Raw genomic sequence first — 17,823 nt, 5'->3', positions numbered from 1 at the left:
ACAAAAACAATGCAGGCACTTATTGGAAAGTCTCTATTGATGTTTTATTAGTTTTTTTTTTTAAATAAAAAATAGAGATGGGACCTCACTATGTTGCCCAGGCTGGTCTTGAACTCCCGAGCGAGCTCAAATGATCCTCACACCTCAGCCTCCCAAAGTGCTGGGATTACAGGCGTGAGCCACCACACCCAGCCAATGTTTTATCAGTTTCTATTATTTATTGATAAGGGTAGTAATATCTAGGTACATGAACCCTTATCCAAAACCCCTGGGGCCAGGCACTTGGAATTCAGATTATTTCAGATTCTGGAAGGTAGTAATAGGGTGTACATTCTGCATTTCATCCAGTGGGATCTGGGATAGCAATCTTTGTAATTAAAAAATTAATATTTCTGCAGCAAAACACACAAAATGGGATCAATTAAAGCCACGAGCAGCTTTATATTCATGTTGGTCATGTTTAGTTGCCAGATGAGTTTAGATCATGTCACATTTTGCTGCCAAAATGGAGAATTTTCAGCTTTCAGATCATGTAGTTAAGGATGTGGGTCTGTGGTAATAGTAATAGTAATAATAATAATACTACTAAAACACCAACAGAAAGTATTCAACAATATCGGCACTTATTATCTTCCAGGCACTGTTTTAAGCACTTACCTGTGTTTACTCCTTTAGTCTTCTAACAGCCCTTTCAGGTGGTTTCAGTATTATATTTGTCTTGAGAAGAATAAGAAGCACAGAGCAGTTAATCATTTGCCCAAGGTCACAGCGGGTAGGACAGAACAGAATGCAAACCTACATGATCTTGTCCAGGAGCTTCGTACTTAACCAGTACCTTGTTTTTGGGAGTAGGGAATGGGAAGCAGGTGTGTCTCTAAAGTTAACGCTATTATTTAGATTAGCCTGGTCTAAACTCACATTATGCTGTTCAATTCTTTTAGATAAACTCATCCTGAAAGTCGCTGTTGTTCTCCTGCTGAGCAAGAATGGAGGCCCCACTGGTGAGTCTGGATGAAGAGTTTGAGGACCTTCGACCCTGCTGCTCGGAGGACCCGGAGGAGAAGCCCCGGTGTTTCTATGGTTCATCTCCCCACCATCTCGAGGACCCCTCCCTCTCTGAGCTTGAGAATTTTTCTTCCGAAATAATCAGCTTCAAGTCCATGGAGGACCTCGTGAATGAATTTGATGAGAAGCTCAATGTCTGCTTTCGGAACTACAACGCCAAGACCGAGAACCTAGCTCCCGTGAAGAACCAGTTACAGATCCAAGAGGAGGAGGAGACCCTTCAGGACGAGGAGTAAGAAGTCTTAATTGCCCTCTCCTGCTTCAGTCGAGAGCCCTTTAGCCTTGGCTCCTTGACATAGTGCTAGTTTCTGTCTATAGGTTTATGGCCTATTACTTTCATTTTCGTGTTGTCAGCGGAGCAGTGCCCTGGTACTTCCTGTCATAGCTCTATATATGTCCCTTTACAGTCCCCTGCGGAGAACTTTCTTAAACTGAAACCTTAGAGGAATGAGGGTTTTCCTAGATACAAAATGGAATTTCAGGAGCACAGTAAATTTCAGGGTCTATCTTGAGCTTTCTTTATATCAGTGGAAATCCAGCGAGATATTAGAAATAAAGGCCAGAAAAAATTAATTAACCATGATGGATGAATCTATGTTATTGGACCAATTTGCTTCAAGAAACACCAGAATTTTGAAAATCCCGAATTTTTGACAGCCCCTCAGGCCTGGAGAGTTATCTACAGATGCTAGGATATGTCCACATAAGAAAGCATCTAAACTGAACTGAGAGCACAGGGGCCTCCCCTGGACAAAGTAAAGGTGGAAACTAGGTGATGTGGCCTTTGAGTATGCAGATTCCTTGTATCACTTGCTAGCTACTTTCTAGGGTCTTAATAGTAGTCAAGAAAAGGGATCTGAGAAAAGTACTCTTTCAGAAGGGACTAGAAAGATAAGGGGGTGATATGTTACACAAATTGAAGAAGGATGTTTTAGGCATTTAGTAAAGATTCAGTGGTTCCCCACTATCCTCAGGGGATGTGTGTTGTTTTTTTTGAGATGGAGTTTCGTTCTGTCACCCAGGCTGGAGTGAAGTGGCATGATTTCCACTCACTACGACCTCTGCCTCCCAGGTTCAAGTGATTCTCCTGCCTCAGCCTCCTGAGTAGCTGGGACTACAGGCATGCACCACCACACCCGACTAATTTTTGTATTTTTAGTAGAGATGGTGTTTCACCATATTGGCCAGGCTGGTCTTGAACTCCTTACCTCGTGATCTGCCCACCTTGGCCTCCCAAAGTGCTGGGATTATAGGCGTGAGTCACCACGCCCGGCCCATGGTGGGGGATATGTTTTAAGACCCCCAGTTAATGCCTGAAACTGCTGCTAGTACCAAACCCTAATGTTTTTTCCTGTATGTATTTACACATGATGAAGTTCAGTTTATAAATTAGGCACAGTAAGAGACTAACAACAGCTCATAGCAAAATAGAGCAATTATAACAATATATTGTAATAAAAATTATGTGAATGTGGTCTCTCTTTCTCTCTCTCTTTCAAAATATTTCATTGTACTATACAGCAGATAACCGAGCCCTGGGAAAGCAAACCCGCAGAGAAGGGGGGACTACTGTCTACATGAGTTCCCTGCAGAGATATAATATGCATCCATTGTTCCTTAGCTAGCACACAAGAAATGTCAAAGGTCAGGGAAGTCTGAAGCACCTGTGCTTTTGTCTCCGTTTTTGTGGATTTGAGTAGCAAGAATGGCCCACAAATCATGGGGTAAGAGTCGTGTCCTAGAGGATTGGAACCTGACTGTATTTGGGAGAGGGTTGCTTATTTGATGACTGCTACTGTAAGACTCTACCTCTACACATAGAGGAAACAAATATCTGTCTTATTCACTCTTACAGCCCCACTGTCTCATACAGTGCTCGGTTTGTAGTAAATGAGCAAATAATATTTTTGAATGAAATATTGAATATTGAATAAACTAGATGAGTGATAATAGCTAGTAGCCTTGTATGTACATGTAATGTATTTCTAAGCCCACACTATTTCCTTCTTTTCTTTTTAGTTAATGCAGGCCGGAAGGTATGATCACAGAGGACATTTCATTTTGCTGACCAGTACTATAACTGTGGGCTATGTGTTTAAATTTTAAGTTTCAAACAGATTCTTTTTAGATTCTGAGCCTGTTATCTGCTCAACATCTATAAGTCAAAAAAGAATGGCTCTGGGGCTTTATTATGCAGAACATTTTTTCATTCTAGTGCACCAGCCAATGAACTGGAAACACAAAGACTATGAATTCTAATTTTGGTACTCTCTCTAACTCACTGTGTGACCTTGGGCAAGTCACTTAACCCTGGTTGACTGGGTAGGTCCTCATCTATGAAACCTCCAGAGCTCAATCTTGATGAAGTGAGGCTAAGAACTTGTAAAGAACCTAATTTCTTACCTCACCCAGGATGTGCTCTGAAAATGACATTTCAAGATGTGTCCCATTCCTTTTGCTTCCAACAAATCATTTCCCCCCTATCAAAACCCCTCCTCTGCCTCATTAAGGATGAAGGCCCAATGAGCAGATTCTTACTGTCTTCTAGCACATTAGAAGAGGCCACTCAATGTTAATTACCATCACATGGGATTATTGGCCTTCTCAGCCTGATTTTTCTGACTTGACTGCCTCATTGACTGCCTCAGTTAAGAGACCAAAGGTTGAATAATTCCTTCGAGATAAAGTATAATTTGGGGACAGTGTAGAGGGAGGAAGCTGGGAAAAGAAAAATTAACACAGCACTTTCCAGGCATTCAGTTCTGACCCCTCTTTACAATTTAAAATAAAAATCAGAATTCTGTTACACACTTTGTTTCATAGACACTATCCAAATATTTCAACTTTGGAATTATGGCTAAGTAAAGGAAAAGGGTGATTTAATATCTCACCCGACTACACTTCTGAACAAAGCTCTAATGTTATTGTCATAAACTTGTTCAGGTCTAGTATTTAGAGGGCTGTTTCATCCACAAATGAGTTAAAAGTGCTATGGATGGGTTAGAAGTAAATAATAGAAACTTAAAACAAAAGCAGGGAAATACTTGGTTAAACTGCCTCCTTAAAGACAGCACAAATCATAGAACAAATGTAGTGACTCCCTTAGAAGCTTTCTTTTCTTTAGTCTTCATTTGGAACTATTTAACCAAGAGGGGAGTTGGCTAAGATTTGTAAACTTATCTCTGATTTGTCAGGGCATGGAAGTTCTAGGCATTAAAGGAGAGTCAGATTTGAATACATATTTTGTGGTTTTGAAATCAGGAAACATCCCAGAATCTCTTCTTTGTGTATATGTGATCACCCTCTTCCTTTGCCATAAGAGATTGGGGCTGGAGGTCAGAGCCTCTTAGGGGCCACTACAGAATGGAAATGGATGGCTCTCAGCTTACCTCTTACGTCACTGGGGATCCCTGTCAGCCCTCTTACAAGTACCCTTAAGACAGAGCGGCTAACCATGCAATGGCTATTTCCTGTTCTTCAGACAGAATTGTTAAAGGTGATGTTAAAAAGAAAGTGCAGATAATAAACTGCCTGTCATCAGATATACTACATGTTGAAGACAAGTCAGTACCAAATAGTGAGCTAGGGAAAAGTTACACATAACTGTGATTTTTTAGAAAATTTAATTCTCTTTTTAGAGGTTCAGTTACCCCTTATAGAAAGCAGATATAGTATTGGTTCTATTTAAGCATTTGAAGACATCTAGAAAGTTGAGCAAAGGCATTAATGTGCTGCTAATAATTTCTACTTTCTTTCTTTTTTTTTTTGAGACGGAGTTTCACTCTGTCGCCCAGGCTGGAGTGCAGTGGCATGATCTTGGCTCACTGAAACCTCCGCCTCTTAGTTTCAAGCAATTCTCCTGCCTCAGCCTCCTGAATAACTGGGACTACAGGCGCACACCGCCACACCGGACTAATTTTTTTTTTTTTTTTGTATTTTAGTAGAGATGGGGTTTCACCATGTTGTCCAAGCTGATCTCGAATTCCTGAGCTCAGGCAATCTGCCCGCCTCAGCCTCCCAAAGTGCTAGGATTACAGGTGTGAGCCATCGCGCCCGGCCACTAATTTATACTTTCTAAACATAAAGTACAAAAGTGTACTCAAATTAATACACATTTGGGTGTGGATATTGGCATGACTGGACACCAGCAAAACATTAGACAAGGGAAGTACCCAGGCTTGAGGGAAATGTCAGTAAGTTAGAATTCTAATAAGCCCTTTAAGCTGCCTGCCATACTGTCAGAAATAGGTATATAAGGGTTTGCATGTGTGTCAGGACTGATAGAACCCTGATGGCTATGTTGCCAGTTCCAGGCCCTGGAGCTATTTGTACACGTGTCCTGGCACCCCCCAGTCTCCACCCTCCTCCATTGGGTTTGCTCAAACTCTGCCAGCAGGCTTTCCCAAAGCCCCTGCTCTCTGTGGCGAAAGACACTTAGGTCAATTCTGCAGGCACCTAAGCCCAGCTGTAAAATATGCATCTGAAAAAGCCTTTTCTGTTATTTAGGGATGGAGAGAGCAAATTGAATCTCAGGTGTCATGGAAGCATAATGATAGGAACTGAGGCAACCTGTTTGATCTTGTTCTCTGATGAATGATAGAGGAGATAGTTTTCAAAGTCTTCTTTCCCCAAGGTAAGAGTAAATAGCAGGATGCTTCTCAGGGAAGTAAAACTTTACAGTCCACCTCTAGGTCCTCACAAAAGGGGCGATGCACACTTCCAAGAACCCTGCTAATAATGGGATATATGATGGGATAGACGGCCCTTTCCGTCCTCTTCCTCACAGAAAGCTGTTTCCCCCGCCCTGGCTGCATCAGCTCCTCTGTTGCTGAGGCTGCTGGCTGCCAGCGTTCTGCTTGTGCCTTCCTTGTGCCCTTCCCTGGGCTGGAGATTTACATAGAAAGTGGCCATGCACCCCTGCTACCTTTGTCATTCTTCCTTCTGTAGATCCATGAAAGCACAATGTTCAGGATCATTGTAGGTATGGGTTTTTCACACAGAGCCAGTTTCTTTTCTTTTCTTTTTTTTTTTTTTTGAGATGGAGTTTCACTCTTGTCGCCCAGACTGAAGTGCAATGGTGCGATCTCGGCTCACTGCAACCTCCGCCTCTTGGTTTCAAGCGATTCTCCTGCCTCAGCCTCACAAGTAGCTGAGGTTACAGGTGTGCACCACCACACTCAGCTAATTTTCACACAGAGCCAGTTTCTAAACTGCTCTCCTAGGTTTTGATTAGGAACTTGGTATATTACTCTGATGCCCATGCCGATGCCAATTACGTAATTCATAAAGAGTTGGAATTGTTAAGTGGTTAGGATTATGGGCTCTGTAGCCTTGCTGCCTGAGTTCAAATCCCACTTTTACCATTACTGGCAGTGTGAGCTGAGACAAGTGAATTAACTTCACTATGTTTCAATTTTTTTCTCATTAGCATCTGCCTTGTGTAAGTGTTGTGAAGAATGAATGAATGAATCCATGCTTAGAATCCAGTGTAGAATAGCACCTGGCTCATAATAAGTGCCCAGCAAGTGTTGACAGGTATTGTTATTGTTAAATGGACACTGGATAAGTATGGAAAGGGTATGCAAGTGATTACAAAGAGATGAAAGCTGTTTTATCTTAAAGCTTGTTTATAAACTTCAAAGGATAAAAAGTATGTCAGCAAGGAAAAAGGAAACCTGGACAAAATATGAAAGAGAATGAGGATGGCTTGAAATCCTGAGAAGATAAAAGTTTAGGGAATTGTCACTAAAAATCTAGAATCAGAACATAAAATTCAAAGCTTATCAGCAAAGGCTCAGATGAGAAAAGCAGGCACTCTAAGTGATCCCAAGAGAGCCCCTGCTTATCACTTTAAGGATGTAAATAGTCTCAAGGTCATTGGAAAGTGTGTAGTTCGTTAAAGTTCTCAGCTTCCCTCCAGCCCGGGAGAGATACAAAAGGCTCCTGCCTATTTTGGGCTTTGCTGAATTTCATTTCTGCAGGCGCTTCCTGCAGGGACGAATCTGAAGGTCAGTGCCTGTATGCATGTTCAATCTTGCAGCAGAGAATGTAATGCAGTGATGTAAAGAGCAGTCCTACAGTGACCTTTCCAGCGGGTGTGGTGCCTTGGAGTTTTGTCTTGGAGAAAGCAAATCCTATTTGCTTCTTGGCTCTAGAATGCTAATGGCACTTGGATTTAGAATTAGCCTGGATTAATGCAGCTCTAATAGTGCCTGATGGAGATTAGGATATCACCCATGGTTTAAGAAGTCTGCTCTGAAATCCTGCTGAGTAGATGGCTAATGAGTACTTGATGAGTTCTCTTCAAAGTGTTTTCTTGGAATGGTAGGAAAGTAATGAATAAGCAGATGCCCCAAGCACTGCCATTAAATTGTGTTTTCTTGGGTTCCTTTTATTTGTTCCATCACCAATTATATGCATTGTGCACTAAGAAAGTCTTTTTGCTTATACACCCGTATATCATGTTGCATTCCTGACATAAACAAAATCAGGAATGTGATGTGATATATGGGCATTTTGTTTAGTTAATAGTGCCCTCGTTACTTTCTCATTTCAAGTGTCTGTGCGCTTGTATATACATATACACATTGCTTATTTTTAAAATCTTGCTCTCACAGGTATAATTTGTGTTTGACATGCATAGCACCTGAAGGAGATTGCAGCATAGAGCCCTAATTTATCATTATCTAATATTTTAGTTTAGTTTTGTTTGTTTTTGTTTTGTTTTTTGAAACAGTGTCTTGCTCTGTCACCCAGGCTGGAGAGCAGTGACACAATCATGGCTCACTGCAGCCTCGACTTCCTAAGATCCTTCCCACGCACCAGGCTATCCTCCCACTTCAAGCCTCTTGACTACAGGCCCATGCCACCACTCCCGGTTAATTTTTGTATTTTTTGTGGAGACAGGGTTTCACCATGTTGGCCAGTCTCGTCTCAAACTCCTGGAGTCAAGTGATCTGCCCATCTTCGCCTTCCAAAGTGCTAGGATTCAGGCGTAAGCCATCGAGCCTGGCCTCATTAATATTAATTCAGGTGCCATTGGCTTCCATGGCAGTCATTATCTTAAGGGCTTTGTTTACTGATTTACATTAATCTTTTGGTGTTGAATAATTCATGTATCTTCCTGATGTGTGAGTGTTTGTGACTCTGAAATTTCCCCCAACCTCCCTCCTTTTTTTTCCTAAGAAATCTTTCTGAAATAAGTTAAGGAATAAGAATTGTAGAAAGCCTTTCTTATAACGTACATATCAGAATTTTAAAAAGAAATGTAATAAATGTAGCCCCATCTTTCCCCACTAAAAACGAATTGTGTAGACAGAGGTGTATTTATTTGTTTCTTTTATACACAGTATTTACCTTAGAGTGTCCGTGATGTTGGAATGACACAATGCAGGATTTAGATTTGACATTGCTAGAGGGCAGGATCTAGCAACCCGTGGGCTTGATAGAACATTTTGGGTAGTAAGTAAGTACTCATAGCATTGGCATTATTCCCTTACCTACATTAGATGTCAAGGAGGGAATTCCTGATCATTTAGATTGCAGACCTCTGAAACTGAAATGGTTATAAACTAGATAATGATTCTGATCTTAATGAGATTCAGCCAGAAAAACTGCCCAAATCTCTCTGTCTTTATGTTCCTCTCTCTTTCTCCCTTTCTCCCTTTCTCTCTCTCTCTCTGCCCATAGGAAAAGAAACATGGGCATCTCTTACATTCAGAAACATGAGCTATTTGGATGAGGGGCAGATTTATTTTCAGAGCCAGAGTCGATTTGATTATAGACACTGCCATTTGTATCTCAGTGGTAGGAAATTCCTCTTCCCTCAAGCAAACACCTTTCACACTGAAGCCCCTGGCCGGGCTCCATGGACTTTCTCCCCTGGATGTGCCTCTGATTCAGTTTTTAAGCTACTTTGCCCCTGCATGCTGGAAGGCAGATGATCTCAGCCTGGCACACACAGAAGCCTCTCTCCTCTCCCAGCCCAGCTCTTCCTTCCTCCAGGCGGGGCCAGGCCACAGATGTGTGTTAATGAGAGCTTCTCTTTGTTTACAGGGTTTGGGATGCTCTGACAGACAATTACATCCCTTCACTGTCAGAAGACTGGAGGGATCCAAACATCGAGGCTCTGAATGGCAACTGCTCTGACACTGAGGTACCTCTCTGGGGCCCCTGGTTTAGCAGGGCTTGAGAAGATGTGGAATTCAGTTAGAAAAACATTCAGTAACTCAACAGTCTTCCTCCCTGTGTAATAAAGCTCAAAATTGTTGATGGAGGCTCATGCCTGTAATCTCAGCACTTTGGGAGACCAAGGTGGGTAATTGCTTGAGTTCAGTAGTTTAAGACCAGCCTGGGCCACATGGTGAAACCCCATCTCTACCAAAAATACAAAAAATTAGCCAGGCATGGTGGCGCTTGCCTGTGGTCCCAGCTACTCAGGAGACTGAAGTGGGAGGATTGCTTGAGCCTAGGAGGCGGAGGTTGTAGTGAGCCAAGATCATGCTACTGCACTCCAAGCTGGATGACACAGTGAGACCCCATCTCAATTAAAAAAAAAAATCGTTGGGAAGGTAGGAGTTGTGGAGGAGGGTGAAAAATAAGATAAGGAAGACACCCAATATAGCTGAAGTGATAGGAATGGTTATCTATAGAAAAGCATAAACACAGATTACTTCTATTAGATTGGTACAAAAGTAATTGTGGTTTTTGCCTTTACTTTCCTTTTTCTTTTTTTTTTTTTTTGAGATGGAGTCTTGCTCTGTTGCCCAGGCTGGAGTGCAGTGGTCTGATCTCGGCTCACTGTAACCTTCGCCTCCCAAGTTCAAGGGAGTTTCCTGCCTCAGCCTCCTGAGTAGCTGGGACTACAGGTGCATGCCACCATGCTTGGATAAATTTTTGTATTTTTAGTAGAGACTGGGTTTCACCATGTTAGCCAGGATGGTCTCGATCTCCTTACCTCGTGATCTGCCTGCCTTGGCCTCCCAAAGTCCTGGGATTACAGGCGTGAGCCACCACGCCCAGCCTGCCATTACTTTCAATACTTCTAATCTGTGTACTACAACATGAAGAATAAAGTGGCCTGAAATAAGAGGAGAAAACTGTCACGGGCTTCTCTTGGGTTCAAACAATGATGGTTTTAAAAAATTAGGTTTTCCCATCTTAAATGAACAGTTCAGGCCCACCAAAAACAGTGCTGAGAACAAGTGCTGGTGGATCTTGCACTTGACAATGGCCAGAGGTAGGGCCCAGATATTAGCAATGTGGCCACACGATGGGGAAGAAGTCTCTCTTTTTTTTCAGACAGGGTCTCACTCTGTCACCTAGGCTGGAGTGCAATGGTGCAATCTCGGCTCACTACGGCCTTGACCTCCTGGGTTCAAGTGATCCTCCAGCCTTACCCCCACCCCCTCCTTGAGTAGCTGGAACTGCAGGCATATGCCACCATGCCCAGCTAATTTTTGTATTTTTTGTAGAGATGGTGCTTTGCCATGTTACCAAGCCTGGTTTCAAACTCCTGGGCTCAAGCAATCCACCCAACTTGGACTCCCAAAATGTTGGGATTACAGGCGTGAGCCACCATGCTGGCCTAGAATTCTTCATGAAACTCAACCAAGGGGACATTTATGTGTCTGGACCAGAGTCACACTCCATGAGTTACTGACTCCAAGGAAGAAAGTAGCCTAGGGGCTTCTGAAGAATAAAGATGATATTTATTTTGAGTTGATTTGCAAAGGCCATAAAGGGGGTGGCCTTTCAGAAGATCCAAATTGCCCCTCCCATCTGAATCTACATATGGAATGGTTTCTTAGTCAGTTTGGGCTAGACTAAGTAATTTATAGACAACGGAAGTTGATTTTCACAGCTCTGGTGGCAGGGAAGTCCAAGATCAAGGCACTGGCAGATTCAGTATCTGGTGAGGACCTGCTTTCTGGTTCACAGATGGCACCTTCTCACTGTGTCTCCTCATGGTAGAAGGGTCTAAAGTGCTCCCTTGGGCTTTGAGAAAGGTACTTGTGGGCATCCCACCTCCATGGTCTCATCACCTCCACAAGGTCTCACTGTCTAATACCATCACTTTGGGCATTAGGATTTCAGCGTATGAATTTGGGGGCGGGACATAAACATTCAGAGCACAGCAAAAGGTAAAAATCATTTAATGGCTCTATGTTAAAAGCCAGTTTCTGCCTCACTTGGTTTTCTAGTTTCAGCTGTGAAGGAAATTTTGACAATTTATCATCAGAAGGGCTGTCACAGCCCTGCGGGCTCAGCAAGTGATAGAGTTGGATGGATCTAATCTTTCTAAGTGTTTCAGAATTGAGTCCAAGTAAAAGAGCAAGAAACAGATTCCCCTTACGCTGCAATATAATTGTAGATTATTGCTCAAAATAGCACAGCAAAGAGATCAGCAGTTGACTGATTTGTTGAAAATGTAGCTGTATATATCTTTCTCCATTTTTCTAGTAATTAGCAATCTAAGGTACTCAAAACCCGAAGGCTTCATTGAAGGCAGCAGGTTAGATGGTGACTTTGAAACCAAGATTTCCTGCAAGCCTCCTCAGCACAGACATAGGAGGCCGTGTCTCAGGTCCTGTTTTGAAATCTCGGCTGTGCATTTTCTCTTGTAATGCTTGCAGGTGTGGTGCTTAGTACTTACACAAACTGCAAAGGAGATGGAGGCAATAATGGAATAAATCTAGTTACTGAAATTAAATCAGGTCCATCATGGTACAAAAGGCAGATTTTGCTTTGTTATATCTTTTGACACCTTTCCAACTCATTTTGTGGATTAAGCCAAAGGATATGTAAGATAATCTGCCCTTCACAAGGGCTTTAATTTATTCTAATTTCCAGATTTCCCTCAAGAGGGTTAATATTTCAGGGCAAACTGAATGACCCTGAGAAGGATGAGCTTGAGCTCTGTTCCTTGTAGTATTTCTTCTATCTAACCCATGGGAAAAGGACAGGGTAGCAAAAGTAGATGGATTAAGGCTGTTTTATTTCATCCTTTTATTATCTGGATTAATTACAGTAGGAGCTCTATTACCTGCCCTAAGTTTAAACGATTTACCAAATTAACCAGTGCTCTGTATTCCTTCTGTAAAACATACGACCAAAAGCACTTGGCATGCTGACTATGCACAGCTGTGAGGTTTCTCTCTCGTCACCCCTCATACCTCCACTTAAGTGTTCCATTTTTTAAATACATTTTTTATTTTTTTGAGACGGCGTCTTACTCTGTTACCCAGGCTGGAGTGCAATGGCGTGATCTTGGCTCACTGCAACCTCCGCCTCCCAAGTTCAGGCAATTCTCCCGCCTCAGTTTCCTGAGTAGCTGGGATTACAGGCACCTGCCATCATGCTCAGCTAATTTTTGTATTTTTGTAGAGATGGAGTTTCACTATGTTGCCCAGGCTGGTCTTGTTTTTTTTTTTTTTGTTTTTTTTTTTTTTTTTTTTTTTTGAGACGGAGTCTCGCTCTGTCGCCAAGGCTGGAGTGCAGTGGCCGGATCTCAGCTCACTGCAAGCTCCACCTCCCGGGTTCACGCCATTCTCCTGCCTCAGCCTCCTGATTAGCTGGGACTACAGGCGCCCACCACCTTGCCCGGCTAGTTTTTTGTATTTTTTTAGTAGAGATGGGGTTTCACCGTGTTAGCCAGGACGGTCTCGATCTCCTGACCTTGTGATCCGCCCGTCTCGGCCTCCCAAAGTGCTGGGACTACAGGCTTGAGCCACCGCGCCAGGCTCAGGCTGGTCTTGAACTCCCGACCTCAGGTGATCCACCCGCCTTGGCCCCCCAAAGTGCTGGGATTATAGGTGTGAGCCACTGCACCTGACCAAGTGGTCCATTTTTGAGAATCAGTTGTTCCCAAACCTGTTTGTGCTGTCCTAGTGACTGCACTCAGAAATTTAATTAAATATTGTACCAACTAATGAATTGTGACTGCAAAGAGAGTCATTTTTTGTTGAAATCAAAGAAACACATCTACATAGTTTAAAAAGTTAATTAATGCTTTGAAAGTAATGCACTGTAAGTACAAGACAAAACAACCCGTGCAAACAGTAGACCCCTGCCTTCTTGTCTTTTCCTACTCCATAGAGGCAACTGCTTGCACTTCTTTTAACTGCCTTTTTTTTTTTTTTTTTTTTTTTTTTTTGCATATAGCTCCAGTTTTATAGTGGGGCCATGTGGGGCCACATGGGGAAGCTCCAGCGTTCTCTGGAGGCAGAAGTAGCCAGGGGAGAGCCAGGCTAGTGCCTCAGGAATGGCAAGACGGGGTAAACAGTTTAGGACTGTCTAGTTTGAGTAATTTCTGCAAGCTGTAAACATTAGGGATGCCTAGTACCTGACCCTGGGATGACTAAGGCAGAGGACTCTACCTCCTGGGATGTAGAGGTCAGGTAGAGGGGGCAGGGCTTGGCTTTGGTTAGTTTGCATATAGAAGGTTTGCTGAGCCCTTTGCTATCTCTAAGAATTGGCTATTTTTTTTTTTTTTTTTTGGTGACAGAGTCACACACAGTCACCCAGGCTGGAGCGCAGTGGCATGATCTCCGCTCACTGCAACATTCACCTCCCAGGTTCAAGTGATTCTCCTGCCCCACCCTTCCAAATAGCTGGAGTTACAGGAATGTGCCATGACGCCCAGCTAATTTTTTTTTTTTTTTGGATTTTTGTTAGAAACAGGGTTTTGCATATTGGCCAGGCTAGTCTTGAACTTCTAATCTCAAGTGAGCCGCCTGCCTTGGCCTCCCAAAGTGCTGGGATTACAGGTGTGAGGCACTGAACCCAGCCAGAATTGGCTAATCTTGAAGGTACAGTCTCTCTGCACCAGAAAGCTCTTTAAAATGTTAAAAATCAAAATTTTCAGAAAATTAAAAAGTATAAATAACACAATGCTTAAAGGAATCAGATACTGTATTGTGTCAATTCCATGTTTTTTTTCTTGAAAACATCCCAGTTAGTCCCTTTCATCTTTCTGCTACAAACTGGTCTGGTCATTCGCTAGATCAGTTGCACAGCTGCTCCTGGAGAACGTCCTTCCCTTCATGCTGGGGATTCTTTTGTCTTCCTCTCCTGTCCTCTGGTTGCCATATTTAAAAAATCTTTCTAGATATAGTTCCTTGTTTTGGTGAAAAAACAACAACAAACCAAACTCTGCAGCATATTTTTGAGAAAGGGGTACAGAGGAAATGGTTTTTAGGATATATAAGAATATTATTATTTAGCATTCTGAGGGCTTTGTTCTCTTCTAGCATTAGGTTGTGTTGAGAAACCCCAAATCTGTTCTGATTCCCAGTCCTTTTGGCTGACTCTGTTCTCCATCTTTAGATTCCTGCTCCTTTATTGTATGACTTTTTTGGTTCTCTCTGGAAGTTTTTCGGATGTTCTCCTTTTCCTTTCTCTTTTGAAATTTTACAATAATGTGCTTTAGAATTAAGTTTTTTTTTTTCCTTCATTGTGTTATCTCAGTGAATCCTTTCAACCTAGAAGCTCATGACTTTAAATTGTGATGTTTTCTTATTATTTTTCTGAAGATTTACTATTTCTATTTACTACCTCTGTGGAGATGATTATATAGCTTTTCTCCTTTATGATGTTAATGTGATGAATTTCATAAATTAATTTGCAAATATCAACTCAACCATGCATTCTAGAGATATACACAACCTCATCATGATGTATTACCATTTTATTTTATTTTGTTTTGTTTTTCCCCATATCTTTATTGAAAGGTAATTGGCATATAATGAACTGCACATATTACAGTGAGCAACTTGGTAAATTTTGACATCTGCATATATCTGCAAGACCATCACCATAATCAAGATATTCAACATATTCATCATCCCTCTCTCTCGCTGCCCAATCTCTGGGCAACCACTTATCTGCTTTCTGTCATTGTAGATTAGTTTTCAGTTTCTAGAATTTTGTATGAATGGAATCATGCAATATATACATTTTCTTTTGTCTGGCTTATTAACCTCAGTGTAATTAGATATTCATCCATGTTTTAAAATATAGCAACAGTTCATTTCTTTTTGTTGTTGAGTAGTATTCTGTTCAATGGATATGTCACCAGTGGCTTATTCATTCGCTTATAGATGAACAGTTATTTTTTCTACTTTTTGCATATTTCAAATGAAGCTGCTGTGAACATTCTTCTGTAGGTCTTTGTGTGAACATATGCTTCCATTTCTCTTGGATAAAAACCTATGTGTGGAATGGCTGAGTCATATGGTAGGTGTATGTTCAACTTTTTTTTTTTTTTAGCTTTTATTTTAAGTTCAGGGGTACATGTGCAGGTTTGTTACATAGGTAAATTAGTGTCATGGGGGTTTGTTGTACAGATTGTTTTTCATCACCCAGGTATTAAACCTAGTATCCATTAGTTATTTTTCCTGATCCTCTCCCTCCTCCCACCTTTCATCCTCCAGTAGGGCCCAGTGTGTATTGTTCCCTTCTGTGTGCCATTTGTTCTCATCATTTAACTCCCATGTATAAATTTTTAAGGAACTACCAAACTGTTTCCCAGTTTGAGAGCTGTAATTGTCCCATATTCTCACCAACACTTGCTATGGACAATCTTTAAAATTTAGACATCTTCATGGGTAGTAACAAAATTGATACCTTATTTCAGTTCTAATTTGCTTTTCTCTAGTGACATAGGATATTGAGCATCTTTTCAAGTGATTATTTACAATGTGTGTGTGTGTGTGTGTGTGTGTGTGTTTGAGACAGGGTCTTGCTGTGTTGCCCAGTCTGGAGGGCAGTGGCTCAATCTCAGCTCACTGCAACCTCCACCTCCCGGGCTCAAGCAATCTTCCCACCTCAGCTCCCCAAGTAGCTGGGACCACAGGTGCACACCTCTATGCCCAGCTAATTTTTGTATTTTTAGTAGAGATGAGATTTCACCATGTTGTCTAGGATGGTCTCGAATCCCTGAGCTCAAGTGATCCACCTGCCTTGGCCTCCCAAAGTGCTGGGATTATAGGCGTGACTGTGCCCGGCCTGTATGTCTTCTTTGGTGAAATGCCTCTTCAAATCTTTTGTGCATTTTCTTAGTACATTGTCTGTGTTCTTGGTATTGAGTTGTAAGAGTTTCTTTTTTCCTTTGAGCCGGAGTCTTGCTCTGTCGACCAGACTGGAGTGCAGTAGTGTGATCTCAGCTCACTGCAAACTCTGCCTCCCAGGTTCAAGCGATTCTCCTGCCTTAACCTTCTAAGTAACTGGGATTACAGATGCACACCACCATGCCTGGCTAATTTTTGTATTTTTAGTAGAGACAGGGTTTCACCATGTTGGTCAGGCTGGTCTCGAACTCCTGACCTCGTGATCTGCCCTCAGCCTCCCAAAGTGCTGGGATTACAGGCATGAGCCACCGTGCTTGGCCATGAGAGTTTCTTATAAATTCTAGATAAAAATCATTTGTTGAATATATGTTTTACAAATATTTTCTCCTAGTCTATAGGTTGCCTTTTAATTTTCTTAACATTATCTTTTGAAGAGCAAACGTTTTTTAAATGTGATGAAGGCTGAGTGTGGTGGCTCACGCCTGTAATCCCAGCACTTTGGGAGACTGAGGTGGGCAGATCGCTTGAGGTCTGGAGTTGAAGACCAGACTGGGCAACATAGTGAGACCCCCTCTCAAAAAGAAAAATTAGGCTGCGCGTGGTGGCTCACGCCTATAATCCCAGCACTTTGGGAGGCCAAGGCGAGCGGATCACGAGGTCAGGAGATTGAGATGATCCTGGCTAACACGGTGAAACCCCGTCTCTACTAAAAATACCAAAAAAAAAAAAAAAAAAAAAAATAGCCTGACATGCTGGCACGTGTCTGTAATCCCAGCTACTAGGGAGGCTGAAGCAAAAGAATTGCTTGAACCCGGGAGGCAGAGGTTGCAGTGAGCCAAGATCGTGCCATTGCACACTCCAGCCTGGGCGACAGAATGAGACTCTGTCTTAAAAAAAAGAAAAGAAAAAAAGAAAGAAAAATTAAATGCGATGAAGTCCAATTTATTGATATTTTCCTTTTTATACTTTGTGTTTATGTTGTATTTAAGAAATCTTTGTTAAACCCAAGGTCATTTAAGATTTTTTTTCTTAAGTTTTCTTCTAGAAGCTTTATAATTTTAGCTCTTGTATTTAGGTCTATGATCCATCTCAAATGAGTTTCTTTCTTTCTTTCATTTTTGAAATGGAGTCTTGCTCTGTCACCCAAGCTGGAGTGCAATGACTTAGTCTTGGCTCACTGCAGCCTCCACCTCCCAGGTTCAAGCGATTCTTCTGTCTCAGCCTCCTGAGTAGCTGGGATTACAGGTGTCTGCAACCATACCCAGCTAATTTTTGTATTTTTAGTAGAGATAGGGTTCTACTATTTTGGCCAGGCTGGTCTCAAACTCCTGACCTCAAGTGATCTATCCGCTTTGGCCTCCCAAAGTACTGGGATTACAGGCATGAGCCACTGTGCCCAGCCTTCAAATTAGTTTTGTATATAGTGTGAGGTAAGGGTCAGGTCTCATTTTTAAAAATTTTTGATATAAAGTATTGCTGTTTCCCAGGCTGGTCTTGACTCCTTGGTTCAAGCCATCTTCCTGCTTCAGCCTCCCAAATTGCTGGGACTACTGAGGCACTCCACAGTGCTGGGCTTCAAGATTTATTTTCTTGCATATGACTATTCAATTATTCCAGTACCATTCATTGAAATCTTATCCGTTCCCCATTAAATTGTTTTGGCATCTTTGTTGAAAATCAATTGATCATG

The 17,823-nt window shown here is 42.0% G+C and overlaps 1 protein-coding gene across 1 annotated transcript in view; it reads left to right on the top strand.

Annotated features, from left to right (window-relative positions):
* The window catches only part of FEZ1 (fasciculation and elongation protein zeta 1), a 51,483-nt gene that overhangs the window by 5,357 nt on the left and 28,303 nt on the right, over positions 1-17,823 (top strand). The window contains exons 2-3 of the mRNA XM_023208564.1: positions 942-1,297; positions 9,121-9,220. Coding sequence (XP_023064332.1) covers positions 987-1,297; positions 9,121-9,220 — 411 coding nt within the window. The 5' untranslated portion in view covers positions 942-986. The remainder of the gene's footprint in view (positions 1-941; positions 1,298-9,120; positions 9,221-17,823) is intronic.

The sequence above is a fragment of the Piliocolobus tephrosceles genome, chromosome 13 (assembly GCF_002776525.5).
Source record: "Piliocolobus tephrosceles isolate RC106 chromosome 13, ASM277652v3, whole genome shotgun sequence".
In the NCBI taxonomy this organism is placed as follows: Eukaryota; Metazoa; Chordata; class Mammalia; order Primates; family Cercopithecidae; genus Piliocolobus; species Piliocolobus tephrosceles.
The sequence above is the reverse complement of the archived record's forward strand: the minus strand, read 5'-3'. Positions and strand labels throughout refer to the sequence as shown.